We start from the raw sequence: 27,071 nt of genomic DNA on the forward strand, positions 1-27,071 counted from the left end.
GAGGGAGTATTGAGTTTGTATTGCATCTTTAATTGTGTCGTTTACCGCTATAAACATAGGAGGAATGATTGCGTGACATGGTGCTAGCGAGATCTCTATACGTTTTTATTACGAATTTATTTATTATTACATTATTAATATTAAATACATTTAATGGATTATCTTTATAAATAGACGCCGAATATATTTTATAATATTAATATAAGTATGCTTATATATTGAGATATGTATATCTTATTTTGGATGTTACCCTTTCCACCACCTCGAATACATAAAATAATTGCATAAGTTTTCTGATCGCTATTAAGTATCATTCCACCGTCTTGAATGCATAAAATAATTGCATAAGTTTTCTGGTCGCTATTAAGTATCATTGGACTACGGTGTTACTTTATGTTCTTTTATCTTCACAGATTCATTGCACTAAGCAACGTGATAGTTTTTTCAAGTACAATCATGTATTCTCGAAAGATCAACAACTCACTTATTTGATCTATTAAAACTAGAGCTAACTTTCTTTATTTTATTCTTATTGATTACGGTTTTCTCTTGCCTTGATGAATTGTTTCGTATTTAGTTTTGTTTATCTATTCTTAAATTTGTAACATAATTTAAAATATAATTACTCTATTGTTACAAACTCCCATATATCTGATGCATTTACATATTCTTGACTACTTGCAATGGCGTTTATCAAAGTTCTTCAGAAGAAGTTTTTGTTTTGAACTAAATATACAATGAATTTGTACCATGTCCACAAAATTAAAACAAACAGGGGATTAAATTGGTTTAAGCTGTTAAAAACAAATGAACCAAGTTACAGAAGTGGCCAATCTAATTGATCCAAAATCTAATTATGTTACAACTAAGGAAGATATTATAATGGAATAGAGAAATGAAAAAGATAACATAAGACTAAAGCTACTCAATGGGGAACCTCATCATAGAGCTTTCATGCTATCCAAGCGACAACTAGCCTGCACAAATATAATTATGCAATTATGAGCAACTATTTAAGATGTAACAATATCCAGATTTAAAGAATATCAAGAAGGGTCATTATACCAGAAACTTGTGGATCTTTCTTAAAATAGGCGAGAATTCTGTGCAGAACTTCTCCATATCAGCCTGGATATTTTCTGCTCCGCCTAGCACCTCCAGAAATCTTTTTCTATCAGGAGCAAGCTTGATAGCAACCTGTGAGTTCATGATTTTCAGACAAGATAAGTAATCTATCAATAGAATAATGATAAAGGAATTTCAGAAGATTTTGAGAAAGTCATTGTACTAATGACATGTTTTAGATGAGGTTGAGGAGGTTGTCAAGGAGAAAAACATTACAGTAAAACTTGAACTGGCTAGCCAGCCATGCCATTTTTTCAACGTCTTACTATAGGAATCATTACAGCATTGTTGCATTCCCCAATCTTGATGTTGGGAGAAGTTATTAAATAGCTCCACTAGAAAGTCCATAGCTCTGCATAATAGTTGCAAGATCATAAAGTTTAGAAAACCAGGTTAAAAAAATAGCTAACTAATAGAATAGATATAATAGACAAAATTCTTGCAATTATAAAACCCTCAAGTTTGCCAGCATAAAGGTACAAGCAGAAACTAAGAAACTAAGCTTCTATATATGTTGCGTTCACTTAGATGGAAAAAAATATGTCTCTAATTTTCATTCCTACAGTCATTTCATTCCAAATTATTTGAACTAGAAATCTACCTACATGTTTTGAAAAGAATGCTCTATTTCACTTCTTACATTATTTTCCCTACAATTTTCATCACAAAAAATTTAGACTCACTCATATTTGGTCACTGTTTTTCTCATACAATCTTCTTTCCACATCAAAGTTCTTTCTATGACCAAAAATATGCTTTTTTGGCTCATCAAGTATTTGTTTTCCATATTAGAGCGAATGCTACATTTCCCTACTAGTTCCATAGGAATGTTAGCTAAAGAGAGAAGAAATTATAATGGACCATCGAGTGCCGTTGCCAAGAATTGAAAGTCATTTAGTCTCACATTTGTTTCCATGTTTTATATGGAATATGAGGACTGCAGAAAGATCTCAGTTGTTCCTTTCTAGTGCGTTCATATGTTATTAGAGCATGAATCACAGCTAAAACTTCATATGCAATCCTAACTTCAGTGAAGTTGGTATCCAAATGATATACTGTGTATGACCAGGATCTGCCTACATGTAGGTGTGCAAATACATCCGAAAAATGACATCAAATACCTCGTCAGCCAGAGAATGGCATTTGTGCAACTTGTCCATGACTTTGCGGTGTCTGTTTCAATTTCTGCTTGTACATAACCAAACAAGTAGTTGAATCTGGTTGGATTTGATTCATATTTATGTTCCAATCTCTGCAGTTGTTAAGAATAAGAAAAATGTCCATAATGCAATACTAATGCCTACAACATTATACAAATTGAAGTATTTATTGTGATCTCAACCTAGACTCTTTTTTAAACCCTGTTTCTTTTATTTCAAAGTCTCCATGTGTTGTGGACAGAGTGATGAATTTTATTTAAAACTGGAGGGAGATAAAATCGCATTTTCTAATTAGAAATTTATTATGTAGTTGAGACCAAAAAAACTTACTGATATATTACCACCGACATCTGATTTCACAATGGCCATAGCCGGTCCGAATTTATCTGGCATGACAATGCAGAAGAATTCAGTTAAATACTGTAATGCTCAAGTCATAAAAATTACTTGTTCAAACTTGAGCAACATCAACAGATTAGTTCAAAACTGATTAATCAAACTAGTGATAAACACATCTGACCCTAATTAAAAAGAACACACCTGAACCTCTTTATCCCTACTCAAGATTAAGGTACACTTTTTTTCAGTCATGCATTAGGACTCTTGCTGCGTAATTCTTTCTCACAATTTGGTATTTTATTAGTTCGAATTTAACTATACAGTTAAGGTTCAAACAATCATGTCCAGTATGATTTGAACTCGTAATTAGCCCTTTTTAATTAAATTCAGCAAATAAACTAGCATATATATTCAAGCAGGCATCCAGAGGAACTATAATCCTATAATCACTTCACTACCTATGATCTGTACTCAAATCTATCACATGTAATTCCTAAAATTAATTTCATAAATAGGTATTAGTCGCTTTCACATATAAATTTGGGTGATTACGTGATACCATCTCTCAGGTGGCAATATAATCTGTAGGAACGAACTAAACAATCCATCGAAATCTAGCTTCTGGATAATGGGATAACGAACTAATGGCAATGCATTGCCGATGAAATAATAAATTAATAAGAAGAACATACCTATGATAGGCAGTACCAATTTGCACACATCCAAGAAAGGCTTGGTAAGCATATCCCCCTCATCAGACTTAACATGTTTCATTTTCTGTAAAGAAGCCGAAAACACGGTTTCCGAAGTTTCCCCCATTATCACTGCAAACATATCAGCAATAACATTTGATCAAACAAGCAGATCAAATGCATACATATATACACCAGAGACAATAATGCATAAACAAGCAGATCAAATAAATGTACCTTGATATGAATACAATGCATGCCAGAGATGAGGTAATGGGGTTAATGAAAAGAAATTTAGATCTAAAAATTTATAATTTAATAAAGAGAAATTGGAAGGAGAAAAAAAATGTGTCTGCATGCATAGATAGTCATAGATATATGCAGTCAAATGATCTTTGGGAGGTACGGCTAATTTTGCGATATGTTCCTTAATCATAGATTATAAGGCATCAGTTTTAATAGGAATAATTGTTTGGCTCTCAGCAAGGGCTATATGGCCTGTCAGATAAATACATGTAACTTTGCACATTATCATGAGGGTCTTTGAGAAAGCTTTAAATTGATTTTTGTAAACCATGTATTTAAGTGAAATAATTCATTTGTCTTCATCAAAGAACTAAAATATCTAAAAAATAATTCTTAAATTCAGAAAAATTATTGTAATTTGTAAAACAGTTTTAAGTTACTCCCTCCGTCCCAGCCATTTGTATACAAATGGTTGGGACACGGAGACCAAGAAAAAGGATAAAAAATGAGTAAAGTTGGAAGAAAAGTGAGTATAGTGGTGAGACCCATTTATATTTAATAATAAATTTGAGATAATGAAGGAATGCAGTGGGTGTAATAGTGTTTATATTATTATAGAACGGAGATAGTGGAAGAAATTAGTTGGTGTAATATTGTTTTATATTATTAAAAGTTACCATTTTTGATATGTATACAATTGATGAGACGTCTCAAAAAGGAAACTGTATACAAATGAATGGGACAGAGGGAGTATTAAACAGAAATACCAGGTGGCTTTGCTATACACCACCAGTGCATACCAGTAATTGTGGTTCCATTGACAAAGCTCTACTATGAGACTTCTCAGGTGAACCTAGATGCAAGTATACTTACAAAAGTGTGAACTAACAAGGCCGACTATCACTGATGTCTTATGCGTACAATTGATGTCTTAATAGTATCTGGTGTAAGCGAAGGGAACTGTGTTAGAATATAATATGATTCTCACAAGTTCTCCTCCCAACACTTTGAAGTTTTGGGAGAATTTGTCACTTAACATGATATCAGAGCAGGCGACCCCAAACATGGTCTCGTGTTCCACTTTGATCCATTAACAAACTGAAGTAATTAAAATGGAACAAAGTTAGCTAGCACAATCATGCCCTCGAATTCTCCAGAAACATTGTAGCATGTTTTTTATGAGATAAAGCCTAGTTGAACAGAGACGGGGAGTCCAAACCTCAGCAAAATTTTCTATCCTCTTTTTTATCCAAAGAAATATTTGTAGAAGCTGCTGCAGTGTGGGCCTGTTCTTCGTGTGTGATGCCCATCAGAAGCAGACAACATTGGGATTTTGTAAACTTGATTGGGATTTTATAACTTGTTAACGTTAACGGTCAAGTCAAACGGCGGATAATCAAAAGGGTGCAAAATGAAGCGAAAATTAAACGGTGTGTTTTGCACCAGAAGAAAAACAGCCATTTCGACCGCTTTTTTCGACCGGAAGCTATTTTCGACCGTTTGTGGTCGAAAATAAAACCGGTCGAAAAAAATAAAAACGACCGCACCCGTCGAAAACAAAATCTGGTCGAAGATAACCGGCATATATACTTTGCACTACAGATTTTCCGGCCATGATTTTTGTCGAAAATAAGCTCCGGTCGAAAACAATTCGTGGCTTATATTCGACATTTTGACGGCGGTCGAAAATACCTATTTTTGACCGGATTATGACGGTCGCAAATAGCCGCTTTTCTTGTAGAATTTCCAAGAAAAAATGTTTAAGACCAGAATGCAAAAGCACTCAAAATACAAGGGTTCAAAAGTATAATTTACTAAAAAAAGATACAAGTCTTTTATGTTTTCTCGTATGTTTTTAGAGCTATAAATTCTAATAGTAGCGGTATTTGTTGGGTAGGCGTAAAATGTATTTGTTAAGTTTTTAAAATTAAATCACGGGATATTTTTGTTATCAAATTTCCAATTTAAGATGTATTTCTTTTCTATAATATTCTTCACTAGTTTGAAACAGATCTATTAATTCATCTGAGTTGGTTTAATTCATCGACCAACTTGTTTGTATATTTTTGTTCTTACATGCTATTTCTGTGTTTTGCATTTACTCACATCTAAACGTTTGTTACCAGTGGCACGGCCAACAGGACTGATCCCTCTAAGGTAACTAATGTATCCGGGCGCCGAAAATTTTAACGTAAATCAGTTATGATTCATACTTCTGAACAGAATTTGTTAGATTAGCTGGTATAAACAGGCTAAATGTTTATGATTCTAGGTAAAGTCTGCATCATTTTAGATATGATCTTGTTCTGCAATGTCTCTGTTCACTATAAATTGTTTGCTTCTCTGTTTCTCAGCTCATCAAATCCAGAGTTTCTTTCTTCAAGGCATTCTACGCGTTAAGGAATTCATTCACACGCGTAATGTTGATGTTACTTGTTCTGTTTCTGGCAATCACATACGTTCTTTTTTGTGTCGACAAGAAAGATATGTCGATGTTATATGTGATGCTATCAAACTACCTCGAATTCCATCTCCATATGACAATATTAATCGGTATTATAGTCATGTTTTCAGTAAGATATTACATGAAACGGGTTTCAAGAAATGTTTATCTTGTGAATTTCGCGTGTTACAAGCCACCGGCCTCTCAAATGTGTAGTAAACAACAATTCATGGACATATCAAGAAGACCAGGAGCCTTCAGGGAAGAAAGCTTAGCTTTTCAGAAGAAGGTATTGGAGAGGTCAGGAATAGGTGAGAAGACATATATTTCAGAAGGGTTGCACAGAGTTCCAGCAGAAGTGAGCACGAGGGAGGCACGCAAAGAGGCAGAGAAGGCGATGTTTGGTGCCATAGATGAGCTCTTGAGTAAGGTGAAGAATGTGAAGGTCAGTGACATTGGAATTTTGGTGTTGAATTGCAGCATGTTCAATCCAGCACCGTCATTATCTTCGGCTATTGTGAATCGCTACAAGCTAAGAAGCGGTATTCTGAGCTACAATCTTGGTGGAATGGGTTGCAGTGCAGGAAATATTTCTATTGACCTTGCCAAACATCTTTCACAAGTACATTCCTAAAGCTAATTTACATCCTTATATACTTATTTAGCTTTCTGAGTTGATTGCACGACGCATCCATTTGGGACAATTGCACTTTATTATCAAAATTTTAGATACAACGCATCTCTTAACATATTTTGACCCATTTTGTTTGTTTTGACCTATCAAAATGGAAATTGAAAGGGAGAAATAGACTTAAAAAGTTAAATAAAAATGTAATGTTATAGACTCTTAGGTGCATTTTACCCTTTTAATTTAACATAGTGATAGATTAAAATAGACGACACTGGGCAAAAAGGTTCAACATGTGACGCTAAAATATGTTAAAAGACGCACTGTGCAGTTATCTAAAATTTAGGTTTTAATTGTAATTGGCCTGAATTAAATGCGTTTTGCAATTAACTCTAGCCTTTTCTGTAGTTTAGCATAACAAAAAAAAATGATTGATAGTCGCAATTTATCCATCCTTCTATCATTTTAAGCAAAAATAATTACTTAAAATGTAATTTTATTTATATTATTAAATTGATCACAGGTGCATTCAAATTACTACGCCCTGGTAATAAATCTAGAATGTAACAACGAGAACTGGTATAGAGGCAATGATCGCTCAATGCTCGTCTCTAATTGCATCTTCCGCTTGGGTGGTGCTGCAATTCTACTCTCCAGTTGCCCCGTTGATGAATTCTCTTCAAAGTACCAACTCACTCACACAGTGCGTACTCACAAGGGTGCAGATGACCTCGCCTACAACTCCGTAGTGCAACAAGAAGACGACGACAACATGGTAGGCGTCAAACTCTCCAAACAGCTTATTGCTGTCGCAGGAGATGCAATAAAAACGAACATCACGACATTAGGCCCATTGGTCCTTCCAGTATCCGAGCAGCTCGTATTTTTAGCTACAATGCTCGCCAGGAAGGTCTTGAAGATGAAAATCAATCCATATGTTCCGGATTTCAAGAAGGCTATAGAGCATTTTATGATACATGCAGGAGGACCAGCCGTGCTGGACGCGGTGGAGAAGAATTTGATGATCACGGAATGGCACATGGAGCCTTCGAGAATGACGCTCTACAGGTTTGGGAATACTTCCAGCTGTTCTATCTGGTATCAGCTTGCGTATGCTGAGGCTAAGGGGAGGATCAGAAAAGGTGACAGGGTTTGGCAAATTGCATTCGGATCAGGCTTCAAGTGTAGCAGCTGTGTATGGCGTGCTCTGAAAAATGTCGATCCGGCTCTGGAGATTAGTCCTTGGATGGATGAGATCGATGATTTCCCGGTCAGGGTGTCCAAAGCACAAGTTTTTGAGTAGTTTGACATATTGGCTTTCACTTGTGTTGTTTCTAAGTACCACCTGGTTTTACACTTGTATGCACCTTCTAGCCGTAATCATTTTTAATTGTCGCATTTCTATTTTTGTTGGTCAAATTAACTGATTTTTGACCAAAGATTATAAGTCACTCTTTCATTATTTTAAAAAACTGAAAATTACATCTTAAAGTAGATTAAAAGTTATTTCTGATGACATATCTTTTTTATTTTTTCAATTGATAAAATTCAGAAAAATTATTGTAAATTGTAAAACAGTTTCAAGTTATTCAACAGCAATACCAGGTGGCTTTGCTATACACCACCAGTGCATACCAGTAATTGTGGTTCCATTGACAAAGCTCTACTACGAGACTTCTCTGGTGAACCTAGATGCAAGTATACTTATAATTAGTGTGAACGGCCGACTACCACTGATGTCTTATGCATATAATTGATGTGTTAACAGTATTTGGTGTAAGAGAAGGGAACTGTGTTAAAATATAGTAATTAATATGATCCTCGTAAGTCCTCCTCCCAACATTTTGAGATTTTGAGAGAACTGGTTACTTAACATGATATCAGAGTAGGCGTCCCCAAAAATGGGTGCCCCTATTCCACTCTGAACCATAAATTAAACGGAACAAAGTGGAGCAACACCATGATACAACCTTCACATTAGCTAGCACAATCATTCCCTCGAATTTTCCAGAAACATTGTAGCATGTTTTTTATGAGATAAAGCCTAGTTGAACAGACACTTGGAGTCCAAACCTCGGCAAAATTTTCCAAAAAAATATTACACTAGTAGAAAAATGACTTTCCGCATCGCCTCTTTAGCATCGGTTAAAGACAGTTCGACGCCGACGCTGTAGATACTTTTATGCGTCGGTCGGGCAAAACGCCGATGCTATAGGTTCACTTTTTTAGCGTCGGTCAGGAGAATGCCGACGCTATAGGTTCACTTGTAACGTCGGTCCGGAGAATGCCGACTCTATAGCTCCACTTGTAGCGTCGGTCGAGAGAATGCCGACGCTATAAGTAGAAGCTGCTGCTGTGTTGCGCCTGTTCTTCGTGTGTTATGCCCGTCAGAAGCAGGCAAAATTGGGATTATGGGAACTTGATTGAACATATACCATCAAGGGCAGCTACTTGAAACAAATTTTGGAATTTTTTTTAAATAAAATTTAAATTTAATTTCTTTTTGGAAACTTGATTATAAAAATTTATTACATTTTCAGTATTTATCTGTTTTGTATATAAATAGGATCAAATATGTTTTTAATCTAATTTTAAATTTAAATGTGAAATTTAAAAAATTACTCGAAATTATATATATATGAATCTCAAATACAAAAACACACATATACAATTACATACTCGCTTTTTCACACAATTCACAATCGATACAAATCTATACTAAAATTTTAAGCCGAAATATTAAAAATTTTGGGGAGGTGGTCGGTCAATATTTTGGACCGATTCACATTTTTTTAAATTATAATGTTAACTATAACATGTTTTAAGGAAGATTTTATATTATAACTAAAACACATAAATGATTACTAGTCCGGAAAGCATCGTCTATAGCATTGTGCTAAGTATTGAGTTTGTGAAAGATTTACCATCTACAGCAAATGGATATTAAAACTGTGTGCTTGCTCGCTGAATTGAAGATATTAATAACTGGGAGTCTTTTAGGCAGCTGAGTTTATATGCAATTTCATATGTATCATCAAATTAAATACGATAAGAGGGCGTTTGAAAATTTGTATTTCATTTCAAATAATGGATTTCAAATGACAGGATTTGAATTTTCATTTCAAATTCTCAAGTTTATACTAATATTTAAATGCCAAGATTTCAAATGAAATCCACACACAAATTCCCAAACAGGTTATTTGATCAAATCCAGGATTTCAAATGAAATCCATGTTACCAAACAGGTTATAAAATTAATTAAGCAGCAAAATGAAAGTACTGTATACTGCTAACAAACAATCGGGTAATTAAGAAAGAACAATCAAATCAAAGTTTGATGCATGAGGGCATTAACTACGTATGAATTGCTCAAGTTCGTTAATCTACCATGTTATTTCAGTCATAAACCCACTTTCAAGTTTTTCATACATTTTTCTAACAATTCTGATGAAATATGAAACACCTAATTTCCTATGTACCTTGGTTTTAATATCTGCACTTCCACTTTTTCGTTTTCCCTCGTTATTGCTCTAAAATCCTATTTCTGTGTTTTGCATTTACTCCCATCCAAACGTTTGTTTGCAGTGCCACGGCCAACAACTCCCTCTAAGGTAATTAATGTATCCGGCGCCGAAAATTTTAAGGCGGTACTCCCTCGTCTCAATTTACATGTCATTTTGCTGTTCTAAGAGTCAAATTGACTAATTTTGTCTAACTATTAAAAAATATTTATTTGTTGTTTTAGAAAATAAAAAGTTACATATTTAAATAGACTAAATTTACTTTTCGATTATATTTTTTTATAATTTTTTTCAATTATATAATACTTATAAATTTCAGTCAAAGTATAGTTTATCTGACTAGTCAAAAGTCGAAAGGGACATGCATATTGAGACGGAGGGAGTAAATCAGTTATGATTCGTTACTTTTGTAACCGAATTTGTTAGAAAAATTAATGTTTGTGATTTTAGGTAAAGTCTACATCATTTTAGGTATAATCTTGTTCTGCAATGTATCCATTCACTATAAATTGTTTGCTTCTCTCTTTCTCAGCTCATCAAATCCTTAGTTTCTTTCTTCAAGGCATTCTATGTGTTGAAGAATTTATTCACAGGCTTAATGTATATGTTACTTGTACTGTTTCTGGCAATCACATACGTTCTTTTTTGTCTCGACAAGTAAGATATGTTGATCATGTTATATGTGATGCTATCAAAGTACCTCGAATTCTATTTCCCTATGACAATATTGTTCTGTATTATAGTCATGTTTTCAGTAAGATTCTACGTGAAACGGGTTTCAAGAAATGTTTATCTTCTGAATTTCGCGTGTTACAAGCCACCGGCCTCTCTAATGTGTAGCAAACAACAATTCATGGACCTATCAAGAAGATCAGGAGCCTTCAGGGAAGAAAGTTTAGCTTTTCAGAAGAAGGTATTGGAGAGGTCAGGAATAGGTGAGAAGGCCTATATTTCGGAAGGGTTGCACAGAGTTCCAGCAGAAGTGAGCACGAGGGAGGCACGTAAAGAGGCAGAGAAGGTGATATTTGGTGCCATAGATGAGCTCCTGAGTAAGGTGCAGAATGTGAAGGTTAGTGACATTGGAATTTTGGTGTTGAATTGCAGCATGTTCAATCCAACACCTTCATTATCTTCGGCTATTGTGAATCGTTACAATCTAAGAAGCAATATTCTGAGCTACAATCTCGCTGGAATGGGTTGCAGTGCAGGAAATATTTCTATTGACCTTGCCAAAAATCTTCTACAAGTACATTCCTAAACCTTTGCATCCTTATATACTTATTTAATTAGCATTTTGAATTAATTACAAAACGCATCCCTTTATTTGGAAAAATTGCATTTTATTACCTGAATTTTAGATAATTATAAAATACATCTCTTAACATATTTTGGTTGAACTCTTTTGGTCATTTTTGTCTGTTTTGACCTATCACATCTGGAATAAACCCGACCCTCACCCGGTCGGTTTTACTCTGCTCGGAAAACATTTGACCATTTATGATCAAACCTCTTAACCGACCGACAGTCGGTTATTTATATGTACACATGTGGCACTTGCGTCCAAGTGACACTGGCTAGCAATGTAGGCCCCGATCATGCGAGTTTTTTGCAATTGTTAAAACCGACCACTGCAATGGTCGGTTTTATACACTAAACACGACCAATGTTCCTAAACCAATCACGGCTGTAGGTCGGTTCTAGTTGTAAAAACGACTGTTTATGGATGTAACCGATCATTTCCGACGGTCGGTTTTGTCCAGTTTTTTTAGTGCTAAGAGCTTATATAACATCTTAGGGGTATTTTACCTTTTTAATTTAACAAAGTGATATGTCAAAATAGACGAAAATGAGTCAACAGGGTTCAACATTACATGTGAAGCTAAAATATACTATATGTTAAAGGATATATTGCGCAATTATCTAAAGTTTAGGTTATAATTGCAATTGTGGCCTGAACTAAATAGATGCGTTTTTCAATTAACTCTACCTTTTTCCGTAGTTTAGTTTAACAAAAAATTGATTGATAGTAGCAATTTATCCATCCTTAATCACTTGAAATGTTTCATTTATATAATTAAAGTGATTACAGGTGCATTCAAATTACTACGCCCTTGTAATAAACCTAGAATGTAGTAACGAGAACTGGTATAGAGGCAATGATCGCTCAATGCTCGTCTCTAATTGCATCTTCCGCATGGGTGGTGCTGCAATTCTCCTCTCCAGTTGCCCCATCGATAGATTCTCTTCAAAGTACCAACTCACTCATACTGTGCGTACTCACAAGGGCGCAGATGACCTCGCCTACAACTCCGTCTTGAAACAAGAAGACGACGACACCATTGTAGGCGTCAAACTCTCCAAACACCTTATTGCTGTTGCAGGAGATGCAATAAAAACGAACATCATGACATTAGGCCCATTGGTCCTTCCAGTGTCCGAGCAGCTCGTATTTCTAGCTACAATGCTTGCCAAGAAGGTCTTGAAGATGAAAATCAAGCCATATGTTCCGGATTTCAAGAAGGCTATAGAGCATTTTATGATACATGCAGGAGGACCAGCAGTGCTGGACGCGGTGGAGAAGAATCTGATGATCACGGAATGGCACATGGAGCCTTCGAGAATGACGCTCTACAGGTTTGGGAATACTTCCAGCTGTTCTATCTGGTATCAGCTTGCGTATGCTGAGGCCAAGGGGAGGATCCGAAAAGGTAACAGGGTTTGGCAAATTGCGTTCGGATCAGGCTTCAAGTGTAGCAGTTGTGTGTGGCATGCTCTGAGAAATGTCGATCCGGTTCTGGAGATTAGTCCTTGGACGGATTTGATCGATGATTTCCCGGTTAGGGTGTCCAAAGCACAAGTTTTTGAGTAGTTTGACATTTCGGCTTTCACTTGTGTTGTTTCTAAGTACCACCTGGTTTTCTACTTGTAACAGTGAAATTAGTTCTGGCCTTTTGGGCATGATGTGCATGGTTTATAGGTACATGCCTAATAAATAATTGAAATCCTTCTGAGGTTTTTTCAATGTGTTTATGAATTATACAGATGTTTTTTCCTAGTTGCTTCACATTTTCGGTCATGTGCAAATTCGGGAGCTGATTATTACGCCTTCTGGCCGTAATCAATTTTATATATTAAGGAGTTGTTTAATTGGGATTTTTTAGTATGCGCCTTCTAGCGATGATCATTTTATAAAATCATTGTTTTTAATCGGATTTTTTAATATGTGTTTATGAGAATAAACTAACAATCACTTTTAATAGAAGATATATTTTTATTCATGATCACTTGCTCAAATAATATACTCCAGTCGACTTTAATTGCGCTTAAGCAATGCCATATGTAGCACTATTCACCTAAATGGAGAAATGGTCCTAGATAATACTCCCTTTATGTCAAATTAAAAGTTTTTCTCGTTTGATATGTCGGGACTGTTCATAATATGAGACAAATTATTAATTTACAACACTAAATATAGTCACGAGTGATCTCATTGGTTTCGTATTTAGGAGTATTTTAATACGGTGAAGTTTATATTTAATATCAATATAAAATTAAAAATATTAATAATTAAAAGTGTGTGTTGATAAATATGATAAAAGGAAACAAAAAAATATTTAGGGACGGGAGGAAGTAGGATACGCTAGTTGAAATGTCTTCCCAGTTCCCTTAGAGTATGATTTCCACTTTCGATAATCCAATTTTTTATTATTATGTAAACACATCGTATAGCAGTAGTTATTGCGTGTTTCTAACAGCTCATAGTATATTCTAAGAAAACGAAAAGTCTCCCAGAATTAGCTAGAATCCAACAGAAAATTCATTCATTTTTATATAATTTTTTTTTGGATGTTCGATCATTTCTATACATTTTAAAATTAATAACTTTTAATAATATAAAACACTATTATATTCACTATTTTTTTTCACCATCTCCATTCATAATAACATAAATACTATTACATTCACTACCTAATGAGTTCCACCACTTTACCTATCTTTAATTTAACTTTACTCATTTTTTACACTTTCTCCTCGTATCCGTGTCCATGTACTCCATCCGTCTCATAATAAGAGTCGTTTTGACTTTTTACAGGTAATTTGAGGTTTAAAAAAAACATACAGCTACATATTATTTTTCAAATTTTCTTTTTTTGAATAAAAATATAGATGTTAAATTTTTATTCAGAAAAAGAAAATTTGAAAAAATAGACATGTATGTTTTTTTACACCTTAAATTACGTGTAAAAAGTTAAGCGACTCTTATTATGAGACAGAAGGAATATATAAGAGTAATGAGTGCAGAGAATTGTGTACAGAAAAATTGGACATAATGACATGATAATTGATGTAGAATATTTTAATTGGGGTTGTTAATATGAATACGGGGCTCATTCCCCACTAATACTGCGACATGAGTAGAGTGCTGAGTCCAAATGTTGGTTGTTACGAGCATAATACATTGGTTGTTATGTCCATCCAGGCTAAAAAATTAATCTGTCAACAAAACAAAGATAGGCAGGTGATGACTTGTGAGTCATGAGAATGTAGCCTGTTTAATATTTAAATTTTATAAGCAATAACGGTTGTCTGCAAATTAGATGGGAAGGCTGCAATATTAACCATCTTTGTTTATAAGTGTCTAGATTGATTATGCGTGAATGAAGGAGAGTTTTATGAACAGATATATATAATTTATTTAGTGCAATACCAGATATCTGAAATTTAAGCTTTCACATATGAGGAATACTAGTCATAGAGTATCAATTGATTGCGATCTCAGCTCATCACCCAATTCTCAGCAAGGTTCTTTATCTTTCCCGGGTTCATAATTTCACTCTGTTGATCTCTTGACAGAGAAGTTCATAAATCTAAGAATGATTCGCGTAAAACATGCATACCATTATCTTACCGCAAACATGTATCTCCTTCTTATACTCCTTGTGGCAATCTTTTACCTTCATTGTTCTTTCGTCAACAAGAAAGATTTGTGGACGTTATATGTAATGCAACTAAACAATATTCTCAAACTCCATCCGGTCGAAACAATATTGTTGTCATGTTTTCTAGTTATGTTTCATTTCAAGCTACATGCACGAAATGTTTATCTGGTAAATTATGCATCTTACAAGCCGGACGCCTCCTTAATGTGTAGCAAACAACAGTTCATGCACCTCTCGAGAAGCTCCGGGGCTTTCAACGAAGAAAGCTTGGCTTTTCAGAAGAAAGTATTGGAAAGGTCAGGAATCGGTGAGAAGTCGTATTTGCCCGAGGGGCTGCTGACAGTTCCAGCAAAGGAGGGTTTGAGTGAGGCGAGAAAAGAGGCAGAGAATGTGATGTTTGGAGCCGTAGATGAGCTCTTTAGTAAGGTCAGGCTCAAGGTAAATGACATTGGAATTTTGGTGTTGAATTGCAGTATCTTCAGCCCAACACCATCTTTGTCTTCTGCTATAGTAAATCGTTACAAGCTAAGAAGCAACATTTTGAGCTACAATCTTGGTGGAATGGGTTGCAGTGCAGGAATGATTTCTATCGATCTTGCCAAACGTCTTTTACAAGTAAGGAGCCGTAACATTACATTTGCCGCATTCCATATTAAATATTATGAGGTAATTGCATATAGCACCTCCTAACTATCGTTAAAAAATGATATTGTACCCATACTTTGAGAGACTCAACTCGCACCTCCTATCTTTACATTTCAAGAACGATACCCACCCCTCCGTTAAATTCCGTTAAAATACTCTTTCCATCTCAATTTACGTGTCCCTTTTGCTTTTCGAGGAGTCAAATTGACTAATTTTTGACCAACTATCCAAAAAGTAAATCTAATCTATTTTAATATGTAACTTTCTATTTCCTAAAATAATAAATAAATATTTTCTAATAGTTGGTTAAAAATTAGTCAATTTGACTTCTCGAAAAGCAAAAGGGACATGTAAATTGAGACGGAGAGAGTATTTTAACGGAAGTTAACGAAAGTTAAAGGAATTTAACGGCGGGGTGCGTATCGTTCTTGAAATGTAAAGATAGGGGGTGCGAGTTGAGTTTCTCAAAGTATGGGTACAATATCGTTTTTGAACGATAGTTAGAGGGTACGATATGCAATTACCTTTAAAATTATTTGTAAGAGGTTGAAATGATAACTTCAAAAAAATGACAACCAATTAAACAGAATATTATTTAATATTTTAAGTTATAATATATTAAATAAATTTCTACTAAAATTTCAATTTTGTTAATTAAATATTCAGTTTGAACTATATCAAGTCTTTGTAATTTTTCGCAAGGATATAAATTTTTAATATTTATATAAGTTGCTGTATCATTTTGTTTTTGCTATTTCAACTTCAACATTTTGGATCAATTAACTTAAAAATTATGAGGGCTAACACAAGACATAATTACAGGTGCAACCCAATTGCTACGCCCTGGTAATCAACGTCGAATGTGGCAACGAAAACTGGTATAGGGGCAATGATCGCTCAATGTTGATCTCAAACTGCATCTTTCGCGTTGGTGGCGCTGCGATTTTACTCTCCAATCGATCCATTGATCGTTTTTATTCCAAGTACCAACTCATTCACACTGTGCGTACTCATAAAGGAGCAGATGATCTAGCTTACAACTCTGTATCACAACAAGAAGACGACGACAAAAGCCTAGTTGGCATCAAGCTCTCTAAAGAACTTGTTGCCGTTGCTGGAGATGCGATAAAAACCAACATCACTGAACTTGGCCCATTAGTCCTTCCATTTTCAGAGCAATTCTTGTTTTTGGCAACCAAACTTGCCAAGAAGATCTTCAAGATGAAAATTGCGGTGTATGTTCCAGATTTTAAGCTAGCTATCGAGCACTTTTGTATCCATGCAGGCGGACCAGCTGTGTTGGATGCAATGGAGAAAAACTTGCAGATGACGGAATGGCATATGGAGCCTTCAAGAATGAGCCTTTACAGGTTTGGTAATACTTCCAGCTGTTCTATCTGGTATGAGCTTGCATATGCTGAGGCTAAGGGCAGGATCCGAAGAGGCGACAGGGTTTGGCAGATTGCATTTGGGTCAGGCTTCAAGTGTAGCAGTTCTGTGTGGCGTGCTCTGACAGATGTTGATCCGATTGGGGAGGAAAATCCTTGGATGGATGAGATCAATGACTTCCCAGTGATCGTGCCTAAAGTCCAAGTTTTCGAGTGATTTCACATTTTCAATTCCTCTGCTGATTCGCCGTACTTCCTTTTAATTCGTTTGTTAATGCAAGATTTGTATTCAACGTTGTAATAAAAGGTTTGGACTATAAATTTGATATCAGAAGTTTTATTTACTAGACTTAGATTCAGTTTCAAGCAGTCATTGCTTCCTTTTAGTTCTTTTCAGGAATTTTTGTTTCAAAATTACAATTCGTCTTTAAATATAAACCCTGGATATGCAAGCATGATCACTGAAGCATGATGCACTTAATTTTATTTATATATGGAGTATTATATATTGTGTTCCATCCAATATAAGCTTTGCAGAAGCAAGCTCAACGAGCTTCAAACATGATACTCAGATATATGGAGAAATACAGCTCAGATTGCTGGATACTCAGATAAATGCAGAATTTAAGCAGAAATACATGCAAAAGATACATATAGAACATAATCGTAAAAGGTTTATACAGTTCGTTAGAGGTACCCTCATTTTTCAGTTGCATGATTCCTTTATCTTGGATACCATATGATCAGATTTCTGCAGTAAAAGGACAGCTTGATAATTAGATGACATCACTCAGGAATTAGAACACTAAGGCCTAATTCGAACTTATGTCATGTTCTCATTTTTAATGAAATGTAATTTTATTTTAAGTTATTAAATTTTGGAACTCGGAATGAAAAGTAATATCTATTTATATTAAATAATCTCAGTTTTTAGCTTATTCAATCAATTAACATAATTATAAATATTCAAATTACCAAAAAATTCACATATTAATATCCGAATTTTAAGCAAAAAAATCACCAGCCTAGCCGCCCTGCTGGGAACGGGAAAAAAATAAAATTAAACATACCCTGTCCGTCCCTCCCAGGGTCGATCGAGAATTTGGTGGTTGAAAATAACCACTTCTCTATCCGCACGTGGCAGGGTCGGCCAGAACTAAAACCTCCATTTGCATGTATCCGCCCGGAAAGCTTGAATTAGGGTGGTCATATTTGAAAAGTGAAAAAAAGGATGGTTAATTTTGTAAAAAATGCGTTCAGAGTGGTTAGGAATGCAAACGAGCCTCCCAACACCATCTTGATCTTTCAGAAGATACGTTCCCTTAACACTCATCATTTGATGTACTGCATAAACCGAAGTTACTGTTAAAAAAACGAGTGAGAACGCGGACGGAGTAAGCAGAACAAGGTAGTTATTTTCTGTCTTGCTATTGATATTTACCGAATATATTTACCCTTTTGATATTTGCGGTCCGGTTCCAAAGCACAAGCCTCGCAATTTAGCTTGTAACATTCATTATATTCCTATCCTGCGGGACTGCATGCGGTCCCGTTCCGAGGGACAAAACACAACAATTTAGCTAATTGTAACTTTCATTATATTTCTATCCTTCATTGTTCGAGTAATGTAAGATGTACAGAATTGCGTATAAAAAATTTGTATGAAATTATATGACAATTGACGTGGAATGTTTTAATTGAAATTGTTGGTGTGTATACAGGGGCCCATTTCAATTAAAACTCATCACATATCATTATTTACAATATTTTGTACACAATTCTGTACACCAAACATTTTTCTTATTATTCTCTTGATCCCATAAAGTAGTACTATGCACATGGGGTATGACACGGAGGTTAAAAAAATGTGTAATTTAATGAAGATAAGTAAGAAAAGTGGGCGAAATGGGACCAACTACTATTTAATGTATAAAAAAAAGTGTAGTGAAATACAATTGAATGAGACATAAAAAAAAGAAACTATATAGAAATGAATAGGACCGAAAGTATATAAATTGATTGCGCCTGTTTTGTCAGCTGATCACCCAATTCTCATTTCTCACCAAGGTTCTTTATCTTTCCCAAGTTCATAATTTCACTCTGTTGATCCTTAGAAAGAGAAGTTCATAAATCTAAGAATGATTCGCGTAAAACATGCATTCCATTATCTTACCGCAAACATGTATCTCCTTCTTATACTCCTTGTGGCAATCTTTTACCATCATTGTTCTTTCGTCAACAAGAAAAATTTATTGGCGTTATATGTAATGCAACTAGACAATCACAAACTCCATCTGGTTGAAACAATATTGTTGTCATGTTTTCTAGTTATGTTTCATTTCAAGCTACATTCACGAAAAGTTTATCTGGTAAATTATGCATGTTACAAGCCAGACGCCTCTTTAATGTGTAGCAAACAACAGTTCATGCACCTCTCGAGAAGCTGCAGGGCTTTCAACGAAGAAAGCTTGGCTTTTCAGAAGAAAGTATTAGAAAGGTCAGGAATCGGTGAGAAGACGTATTTGCCGGAGGGGCTGCTGACAGTTCCAGCAAAGGAGGGTTTGAGTGAGGCAAGAGAAGAGGCCGAGAGAGTGATGTTTGGAGCTGTAGATGAGCTCTTTAGTAAGGTCAGGCTCAAGGTAAATGACATTGGAATTTTGGTGTTGAATTGCAGCATGTTCAGTCCAACACCATCTTTGTCTTCTGCTGTAGTGAATCGTTACAAGCTAAGAAGCAACATTTTGAGCTACAATCTTGGTGGAATGGGTTGCAGTGCAGGAATGATTTCTATCGATCTTGCCAAACATCTTTTACAAGTAAGTAGCCGTAACATATCATTAATTACCATACTAATAAGTAATTAAAATTAGGTGTCCTTTTTATATATAAATAAATATATTGTCAAAATTATAAGAAAACTTGATATAATATATTATTAATTGAAAAATAACAATTAATATATACTAATACGCTTGTAATTAACTGAAGTTAAGTATCCTTTTATATGTGAAAACTCTCATTTTAACAAGGGTACACATACAAGAGCATTCTAATTCATTTGATTTTACTGCCCAGCATGAGTAGGGTATTCATTTAATACCAACACTCGATGCTCATAATATTTTACTATTTTGACACATGAAGATTTCACTAGTAATGACATTCATTTAATTCATCTGTATTATTTTATTGTGGGACACTCATTTAATTTCACTATCAGGTACTACCTCCGTCTCTTTTATTACTTGTCACTTTGACTTTTTGCACGTAATTTAAGATGATTAAAGAACATACTTCTACTTATTATTTTTAAAATTTTCTTTTTCTGAATTAAAATTTATAGTTTATATTTTTATTCACAAAAAAGAAATTTTAAAAATAATGAGCGGAATTATATTTTTTACTCACCTTAAGTTACGTGCAAAAAGTCAAAGTGACAAGTAAAAAGGGACGGAGGTAGTATTATTGTATATCACTATTTGACATTCATTTAATTGAGTTTTGAATATTTAATATACATTCGAAACACTATTTACTCATTTAATTTCAAACATAATCATGTTATATTGTCACTATATCATTAAATTCAGTTATTTAGATTAATGAAAAAACATATGCCGATATGCACAACACCAATTCTGACCAATTACGACGGATATCTTACGACAAAAAAGGCGGAGCGCAAAACTTACGACGGAAAACCACTATTCGTCGTATGTTCTCGTCAATACTTACGACGTAACAACCTTCCGTCGTATGATTCCCTAGAATTCAGGCACAAACTAATAAAATATAATAAATCTTTTCCCGCGAAAAATACCGTCGTAACGAACCGTCGTAAGTTAACATACCTACCTAATCAAAGACAAAAAATAAATGAAAATGAATTGGTTTCGTTTTCGTCGTAATTATGCCGTCGTAAGTTAACATATCTACCTAATTAAAGACAAAAAATAAATGAAAATAAAATGATTTTCTTTTCCGTCGTAAGTTCATATAATTATATAATTATATCTGTATTAAAAAAGAAAAATAAATGAGAATTACAAGTTTTAATTTTTTTTTCGTAATTTAACCGTTGTAAGTTAACATATCTACCTAATTAAATCCAAAAAATAAATGAAAATAAAATGGTGTTCATTTTCATCGTAATTATGCCGTCGTAAGTTCGTATAATTATATAATTATATATATCTGTTTTAAAATAAAAGAAAAGGCGGAAATGGTACTAATTACGACGGAAAAGGCGGAAAAAATCCGTCGTAAATGGCCAAAATTGGTGTAGTGATGCTCGATTCCAACAAATTTTTCAGTGACACAAACTATTCAGTTTGAACTATATCAAGTCTTTGTAATTTTCGTAAGGATATAAATTTTTAATACTTATATAAGTTGCTGTATCATTTTGTTTTTGCTAATTCAACTTCAACATTTTGGATCAGTTAACTTAAAAATTATGAGGGCTAACACAAGACATAACTACAGGTGCAACCCAATTGCTACGCCCTGGTAATCAACGTCGAATGTAGCAACGAAAACTGGTATAGGGGCAATGATCGCTCAATGCTGATCTCAAACTGCATCTTTCGCGTTGGTGGCGCTGCGATTTTACTCTCCAATCGATCCATTGATCGTTTTTATTCCAAGTACCAACTCATTCACACTGTGCGTACTCATAAAGGAGCAGATGATCTAGCTTTCAACTCTGTATCACAACAAGAAGACGACGACAAAAGCCTAGTTGGCATCAAGCTCTCTAAAGAACTTGTTGCCGTTGCTGGAGATGCCATAAAAACCAACATCACGGCACTTGGCCCATTAGTCCTTCCCTTTTCAGAGCAATTCTTGTTTTTGGCAACCAAACTTGCCAAAAAGATCTTCAAGATGAAAATTGCGGTGTATGTTCCAGATTTTAAGCTAGCTATCGAGCACTTCTGTTTCCATGCAGGCGGACCAGCTGTGCTGGATGCGATGGAGAAAAACTTGCAGATGACGGAATGGCATATGGAGCCTTCAAGAATGAGCCTCTACAGGTTTAATAATACTTCCAGCTGTTCTATCTGGTATGAGCTTGCATATGCTGAGGCTAAGGGCAGGATCCGAAAAGGCGACAGGGTTTGGCAGATTGCATTTGGGTCAGGCTTCAAGTGTAGCAGTTCTGTGTGGCGCGCTCTGACAGATGTTGATCCGATTGGGGAGGAAAATCCTTGGATGGATGAGATCAATGACTTCCCAGTGATCGTGCCTAAAGTACAAGTTTTCGAGTGATTTCACATTTTCAATACCCCTTTTGTTGTTTCCCAGTACTTCCTTTGAAGTGAAGAAATTATTCCATAGCAGGATGTGCAGCAGTGCAAGATATATATCCAAGGTTGTAATAAATGGTTTGTACTATGAATTTAATATCAGAAGTTTTATTTACTAGACAAATCTTTATCTTAATTCTTAGGTGTGCAGACAAAGCACTTAGCACTTAGATTCAGTTTCAAGCAGTCATTGCTTAATTCCTTTTAGTTCTTTTCAGCAATTTTTGTTTCAAAATTACAATCCTGTCTTCAAATATAAACCCTCGATATGCAAGCATGAGGCTCTTAATTTTATTTATATATGGAGTATTATATATTGTGTTCCGTCCAATATAAGCTTTGCACGAGCAAGCTCAACGAGCTTCGAACATGATACTCAGATACATGGAGAAATACAGCTCAGATTGCTGGATACTCAGATAAATGCAAAATTCAAGCAGAAATACAAAAGATACATATAGAACATAATCGTAAAAGGTTTATACAGTTCGTTAGAGGTACCCTCATTTTTCATTTGCATGATTCCTTTATCTTGGATACCATATGCTCAGATTTCTGCAATAAAAGGCCAGCTTAATAATTAGATGACATCACCCAGGATTGAGAACATTAAGGCCTAATTCGAACTTATATCATATTCTCATTTTTAATCAAATATAATTTTATATTCAGTTATTAAATTTTGTAACTTGTATCTATTTATATTAAATAATCTCAGTTTTTAGTTTATTCAATCAATTAACATAAATATAAATATTCAAATTACCAAAAAAATCCACATATTGATATCCGAATTTTAATCAAAAAAATCACCAGCGTAGCCGCCCTACTCGGAACAGAAAAAAAAATAAAACATACCAGTCCGTCCCTACCAGGGTCGACCGAGAATTTGGTGGTCGAAAATAACCACTTCTTTATCCGCCCGTGGCAGGGTCGGCCAGGAGTAAAACCTCCATTTGCATGTGTCCGCCAGGAAAGCTTGAATTAGGGTAAGTGAAAAAACGGTGGTTAGTGGAGCCTCCCGACACCATCTTGATATGGTCCCTTAACACTCATCATTTAATGTACTGCCTAAACTGAAGTTACTGTTGAAAAAACGAGTGAGAACGCGGACGGAGTAAGCAGAAAACGGTAGTTATTTTCTGTCTTGCTATTGACATTTACCGAACATATTTACCCTTTTGATATATGCGGTCCCGTTCCGAAGGACAAGCCCCCGCAATTTAGCTTGTAACATTCATTATATTCCTAACCTGCGGACTGAATGCGGTCCGATTTCGAGGGTCAAGTCTCAACAATTTAGCTTGTAACATCCATTATATTTCTATCCTTCATTATTCGAGTAGTGTGAATACATGAGCCCATTCCAATTAAAACTCATCACATATTATTATCTACAAAATTTTGTACACAATCCTGTGCACCAAACATTTTTCTTATTATTCTCTCGATCCCATAAAATACTATGCACATGGGGTATGACACGGAGGTTAAAAAAATGTGTAATTTACCGACGATAAGTAAGAAAGAATATAAATTGAGTGCGCCTGTTTTGTCAGCTGATCACCCAATTCTCACCAAGGTTCTTTATCTTTCCTAAGTTCATAATTTCACTCGGTCTGTTGATCCTTTGAAAGAGAAGTTCATAAATCTAAGAATGATTCGCATAAAACATGCATACCATAATCTTACCGCAAACATGTATCTCCTTCTTATACTCCTTGTGGCAATCTTTTACCATCATTGTTCTTTCGTCAACAAGAAAAATTTATTGGCCTTATATGTAATGCAACTAGACAATCACAAACTCCATCTGGTTGAAACAATATTGTTGTCATGTTTTCTAGTTATGTTTTATTTCAAGCTACATTCACGACAAGTTTATCTGGTAAATTATGCATGTTACAAGCCAGACGCCTCTTTAATGTGTAGCAAACAACAGTTCATGCACCTCTCAAGGAGCTCCGGGGCTTTCACGGAAGAAAGCTTGGCTCTTCAGAAGAAAGTATTGGAAAGGTCAGGAATCGGTGAGAAGACGTATTTGTCGGAGGGGCTGCTGACAGTTCCACCAAAGGTGGGTTTGAGTGAGGCAAGAAAAGAGGCGGAGAAAGTGATGTTTGGAGCTGTAGATGAGCTCTTTAGTAAGGTCAGGCTCAAGGTAAATGACATTGGAATTTTGGTGTTGAATTGCAGCATGTTCAGTCCAACACCATCTTTGTCTTCTGCTATAGTTAATCGTTACAAGCTAAGAAGTAACATTTTGAGCTACAATCTTGGTGGAATGGGTTGCAGTGCAGGAATGATTTCTATCGATCTTGCCAAACATCTTTTACAAGTAAGTAGCCGTAACAATTCATTTACCATACTAGTAAGTAATTAAAATTAGGTGTATAAAATTAGTAAGTAGCCTTACCTTTCATCTACACAGCTTGCATGAATTTGTATAAAATTACTAGTAAAAACTAAAAAGTTAAAATGACCATCTCACAAGAAAAACTGAAAATGACAATCAAAGTACTATTTATCATTCTTGCTATTATTACCTAATTATTAAATAAATTTCTAGAAAATCTCATATTTGTACTTAAATTAATAAATGTATGTGTGCAATAAGTATTCCATATTATGTACATATAATTTTATATATTTGAGTTGAATGTGAATTAAGTTGTGAAAATAGAACTTCTATATTTATCACTTATATCATTTTAGAAGTCCCTGTATTCAAAATTAAATTGTGTCCGTCTTTTAAATTTACAAATTAAAATTTTAACTAGATTTGAAATCATATATTATTAATTAAAAATTAACAAATAATATATACCACGCTGATAACTAATTAAAATTAGGTTCCTTTTTATATTTAAATAAATATATTGTCAAAATTATAAGAAAACTTGAAATAATATATTAATTGAAAAATAACAATTAATACATACTAATACACTATTAATTAACTGAAGTTAAGTATCCTTTTATATGTGTAACAAGGTCACATACAAGAACATTGTAATTCATTTGATTTTACTGCCCAGCATAAGTAGGGTACTTCATTCAATTCCAACACTCAACACTCATAATATTTTACTATTTTAACACATGTACTGACATTCATTTAATTCATCCATATTATTTACTATATATGTTGCACTCATTTAATTTCACTGTCACATATTATCATATATATCACTATTTAACATTCATTTTATTGAGTTTGAATATTTAATATACAATCAAAACACTATTTACTCATTTAATTTCACATTCAAACATAATCATGTTTTCACATACAAACATAATCATGTTACAGTATATTTAATCCATCATCTTGTCTCTATATCATAAATTCAATTAATTAAATCAATGAAAAAAATATAACTATATGCTCAATTCCAACAAATTTTTCATGACACAAAAATATTCAATTTGAATTATATAAGTCTTTGTAATTTTTGCAAGGATACAAATTTTCAATATTTATATGAATTGCTTTTGCTGTTCGACTTTAACATTTTGGATCAGTTAACTTAGAAATTATAATGGCTAACACAAGACATAACTACAGATGCAACCCAATTGCTACGCCCTGGTAATCAACGTCGAATGTAGCAACCAAAACTGGTACCGCTCAATGCTCATCTCAAACTGCATTTTTCGCGTTGGTGGCGCTGCGATTTTACTCTCCAATCGATCCATTGATCGTTTTTGTTCCAAGTACCGACTCACTCACACTGTGCGTACTCATAAAGGAGCAGATGATTTAGCTTACAACTCTGTATCGCAACAAGAAGACGACGACAACATTGTCGGCATCAAGCTCTCTAAAGAACTTATTGCTGTTGCTGGAGATGCGATAAAAACCAACATCACAGCACTTGGCCCATTAGTCCTTCCATTTTCAGAGCAATTCTTGTTTTTAGCAACCAAACTTGCCAAGAAGATCTTCAAGATGAAAATTGCGGTTTATGTTCCAGATTTTAAGCTAGCTATCGAGCACTTCTGTTTCCATGCAGGCGGACCAGCTGTGTTGGATGCAATGGAGAAAAACTTGCAGATGACGGAATGGCATATGGAGCCTTCAAGAATGAGCCTTTACAGGTTTGGTAATACTTCCAGCTGTTCTATCTGGTATGAGCTTGCATATGCTGAGGCTAAGGGCAGGATCCGAAAAGGGGACAGGGTTTGGCAGATCGCATTTGGGTCAGGCTTCAAGTGTAGCAGTTCTGTGTGGCGTGCTCTGACAGATGTTGATCCGATTGGGGAGGAAAATCCTTGGATGGATTGCATCAACGACTTCCCAGTGATCGTGCCTAAAGTACAAGTTTTTGAGTAATTTCACATTCTCAGTTCCTCTTTTGTTGTTTCCAGTACTTCCTTTTAATCCATTTGTTAATATAAACTAGCTTGCAAGTGAGGATATTAATCCATGGCAAGATGTGCAGCAGTGCAAGATATATATTCAGGGTTGTAATAAATGGTTTGTACTATGAATTTGATATCAGAAGCTTTTATTTATTAGACAAATCTTTATCTTAGGTGTGCAGACAAAGCACTTGGCACTTAATTTTAGTTTCAAGCAGTTATTGCTACATTTTAGTTCTTCTCAGCAATTTTTGTTTCAAAATTACTATTCGTCTC

The 27,071-nt window shown here is 34.7% G+C and overlaps 6 protein-coding genes across 6 annotated transcripts; 5 read left to right on the top strand and 1 right to left on the bottom strand.

The window, feature by feature from the left end:
• Positions 1–784: 784 nt before the first annotated feature.
• Positions 785–3,443, bottom strand: LOC108201655 (glycolipid transfer protein 1). Its single transcript, XM_017369942.2, has 6 exons — positions 3,317–3,443; positions 2,616–2,671; positions 2,247–2,377; positions 1,342–1,477; positions 1,066–1,197; positions 785–977 (listed from the first exon to the last, which is right to left on the bottom strand). Exons 1-6 carry the CDS (start codon positions 3,441–3,443, stop codon positions 942–944), a joined length of 618 nt encoding a protein of 205 aa, XP_017225431.1. The 3' UTR covers positions 785–941.
• Positions 3,444–5,850: 2,407 nt separating this feature from the next.
• LOC108201656 (3-ketoacyl-CoA synthase 11) lies at positions 5,851–7,936 on the top strand. The gene is made up of 3 exons (XM_017369943.2): positions 5,851–5,899; positions 6,125–6,627; positions 7,157–7,936. The coding sequence occupies exons 2-3, from the start codon at positions 6,127–6,129 to the stop codon at positions 7,934–7,936; spliced, it is 1,281 nt and encodes a 426-aa protein (XP_017225432.2). The 5' UTR covers positions 5,851–5,899; positions 6,125–6,126.
• Positions 7,937–10,708: 2,772 nt separating this feature from the next.
• On the top strand, positions 10,709–13,141 carry LOC108202015 (3-ketoacyl-CoA synthase 2). The gene is made up of 2 exons (XM_017370376.2): positions 10,709–11,400; positions 12,244–13,141. The coding sequence occupies exons 1-2, from the start codon at positions 10,819–10,821 to the stop codon at positions 13,021–13,023; spliced, it is 1,362 nt and encodes a 453-aa protein (XP_017225865.1). The 5' UTR covers positions 10,709–10,818; the 3' UTR covers positions 13,024–13,141.
• Positions 13,142–14,815: 1,674 nt separating this feature from the next.
• On the top strand, positions 14,816–17,478 carry LOC108201657 (3-ketoacyl-CoA synthase 2). Its single transcript, XM_064084816.1, has 2 exons — positions 14,816–15,709; positions 16,562–17,478. Exons 1-2 carry the CDS (start codon positions 15,029–15,031, stop codon positions 17,342–17,344), a joined length of 1,464 nt encoding a protein of 487 aa, XP_063940886.1. The 5' UTR covers positions 14,816–15,028; the 3' UTR covers positions 17,345–17,478.
• Positions 17,479–19,523: 2,045 nt separating this feature from the next.
• LOC108201658 (3-ketoacyl-CoA synthase 11) lies at positions 19,524–22,503 on the top strand. Its single transcript, XM_017369945.2, has 2 exons — positions 19,524–19,943; positions 21,613–22,503. The coding sequence occupies exons 1-2, from the start codon at positions 19,533–19,535 to the stop codon at positions 22,393–22,395; spliced, it is 1,194 nt and encodes a 397-aa protein (XP_017225434.2). The 5' UTR covers positions 19,524–19,532; the 3' UTR covers positions 22,396–22,503.
• Positions 22,504–24,021: 1,518 nt separating this feature from the next.
• Positions 24,022–26,932, top strand: LOC108203184 (3-ketoacyl-CoA synthase 11). The gene is made up of 2 exons (XM_017371964.2): positions 24,022–24,768; positions 25,999–26,932. Exons 1-2 carry the CDS (start codon positions 24,091–24,093, stop codon positions 26,764–26,766), a joined length of 1,446 nt encoding a protein of 481 aa, XP_017227453.1. The 5' UTR covers positions 24,022–24,090; the 3' UTR covers positions 26,767–26,932.
• The last annotated feature ends 139 nt before the right edge of the window (positions 26,933–27,071 follow it).

The sequence above is a fragment of the Daucus carota genome, chromosome 9 (assembly GCF_001625215.2).
Source record: "Daucus carota subsp. sativus chromosome 9, DH1 v3.0, whole genome shotgun sequence".
Taxonomy (NCBI): domain Eukaryota; kingdom Viridiplantae; phylum Streptophyta; class Magnoliopsida; order Apiales; family Apiaceae; genus Daucus; species Daucus carota.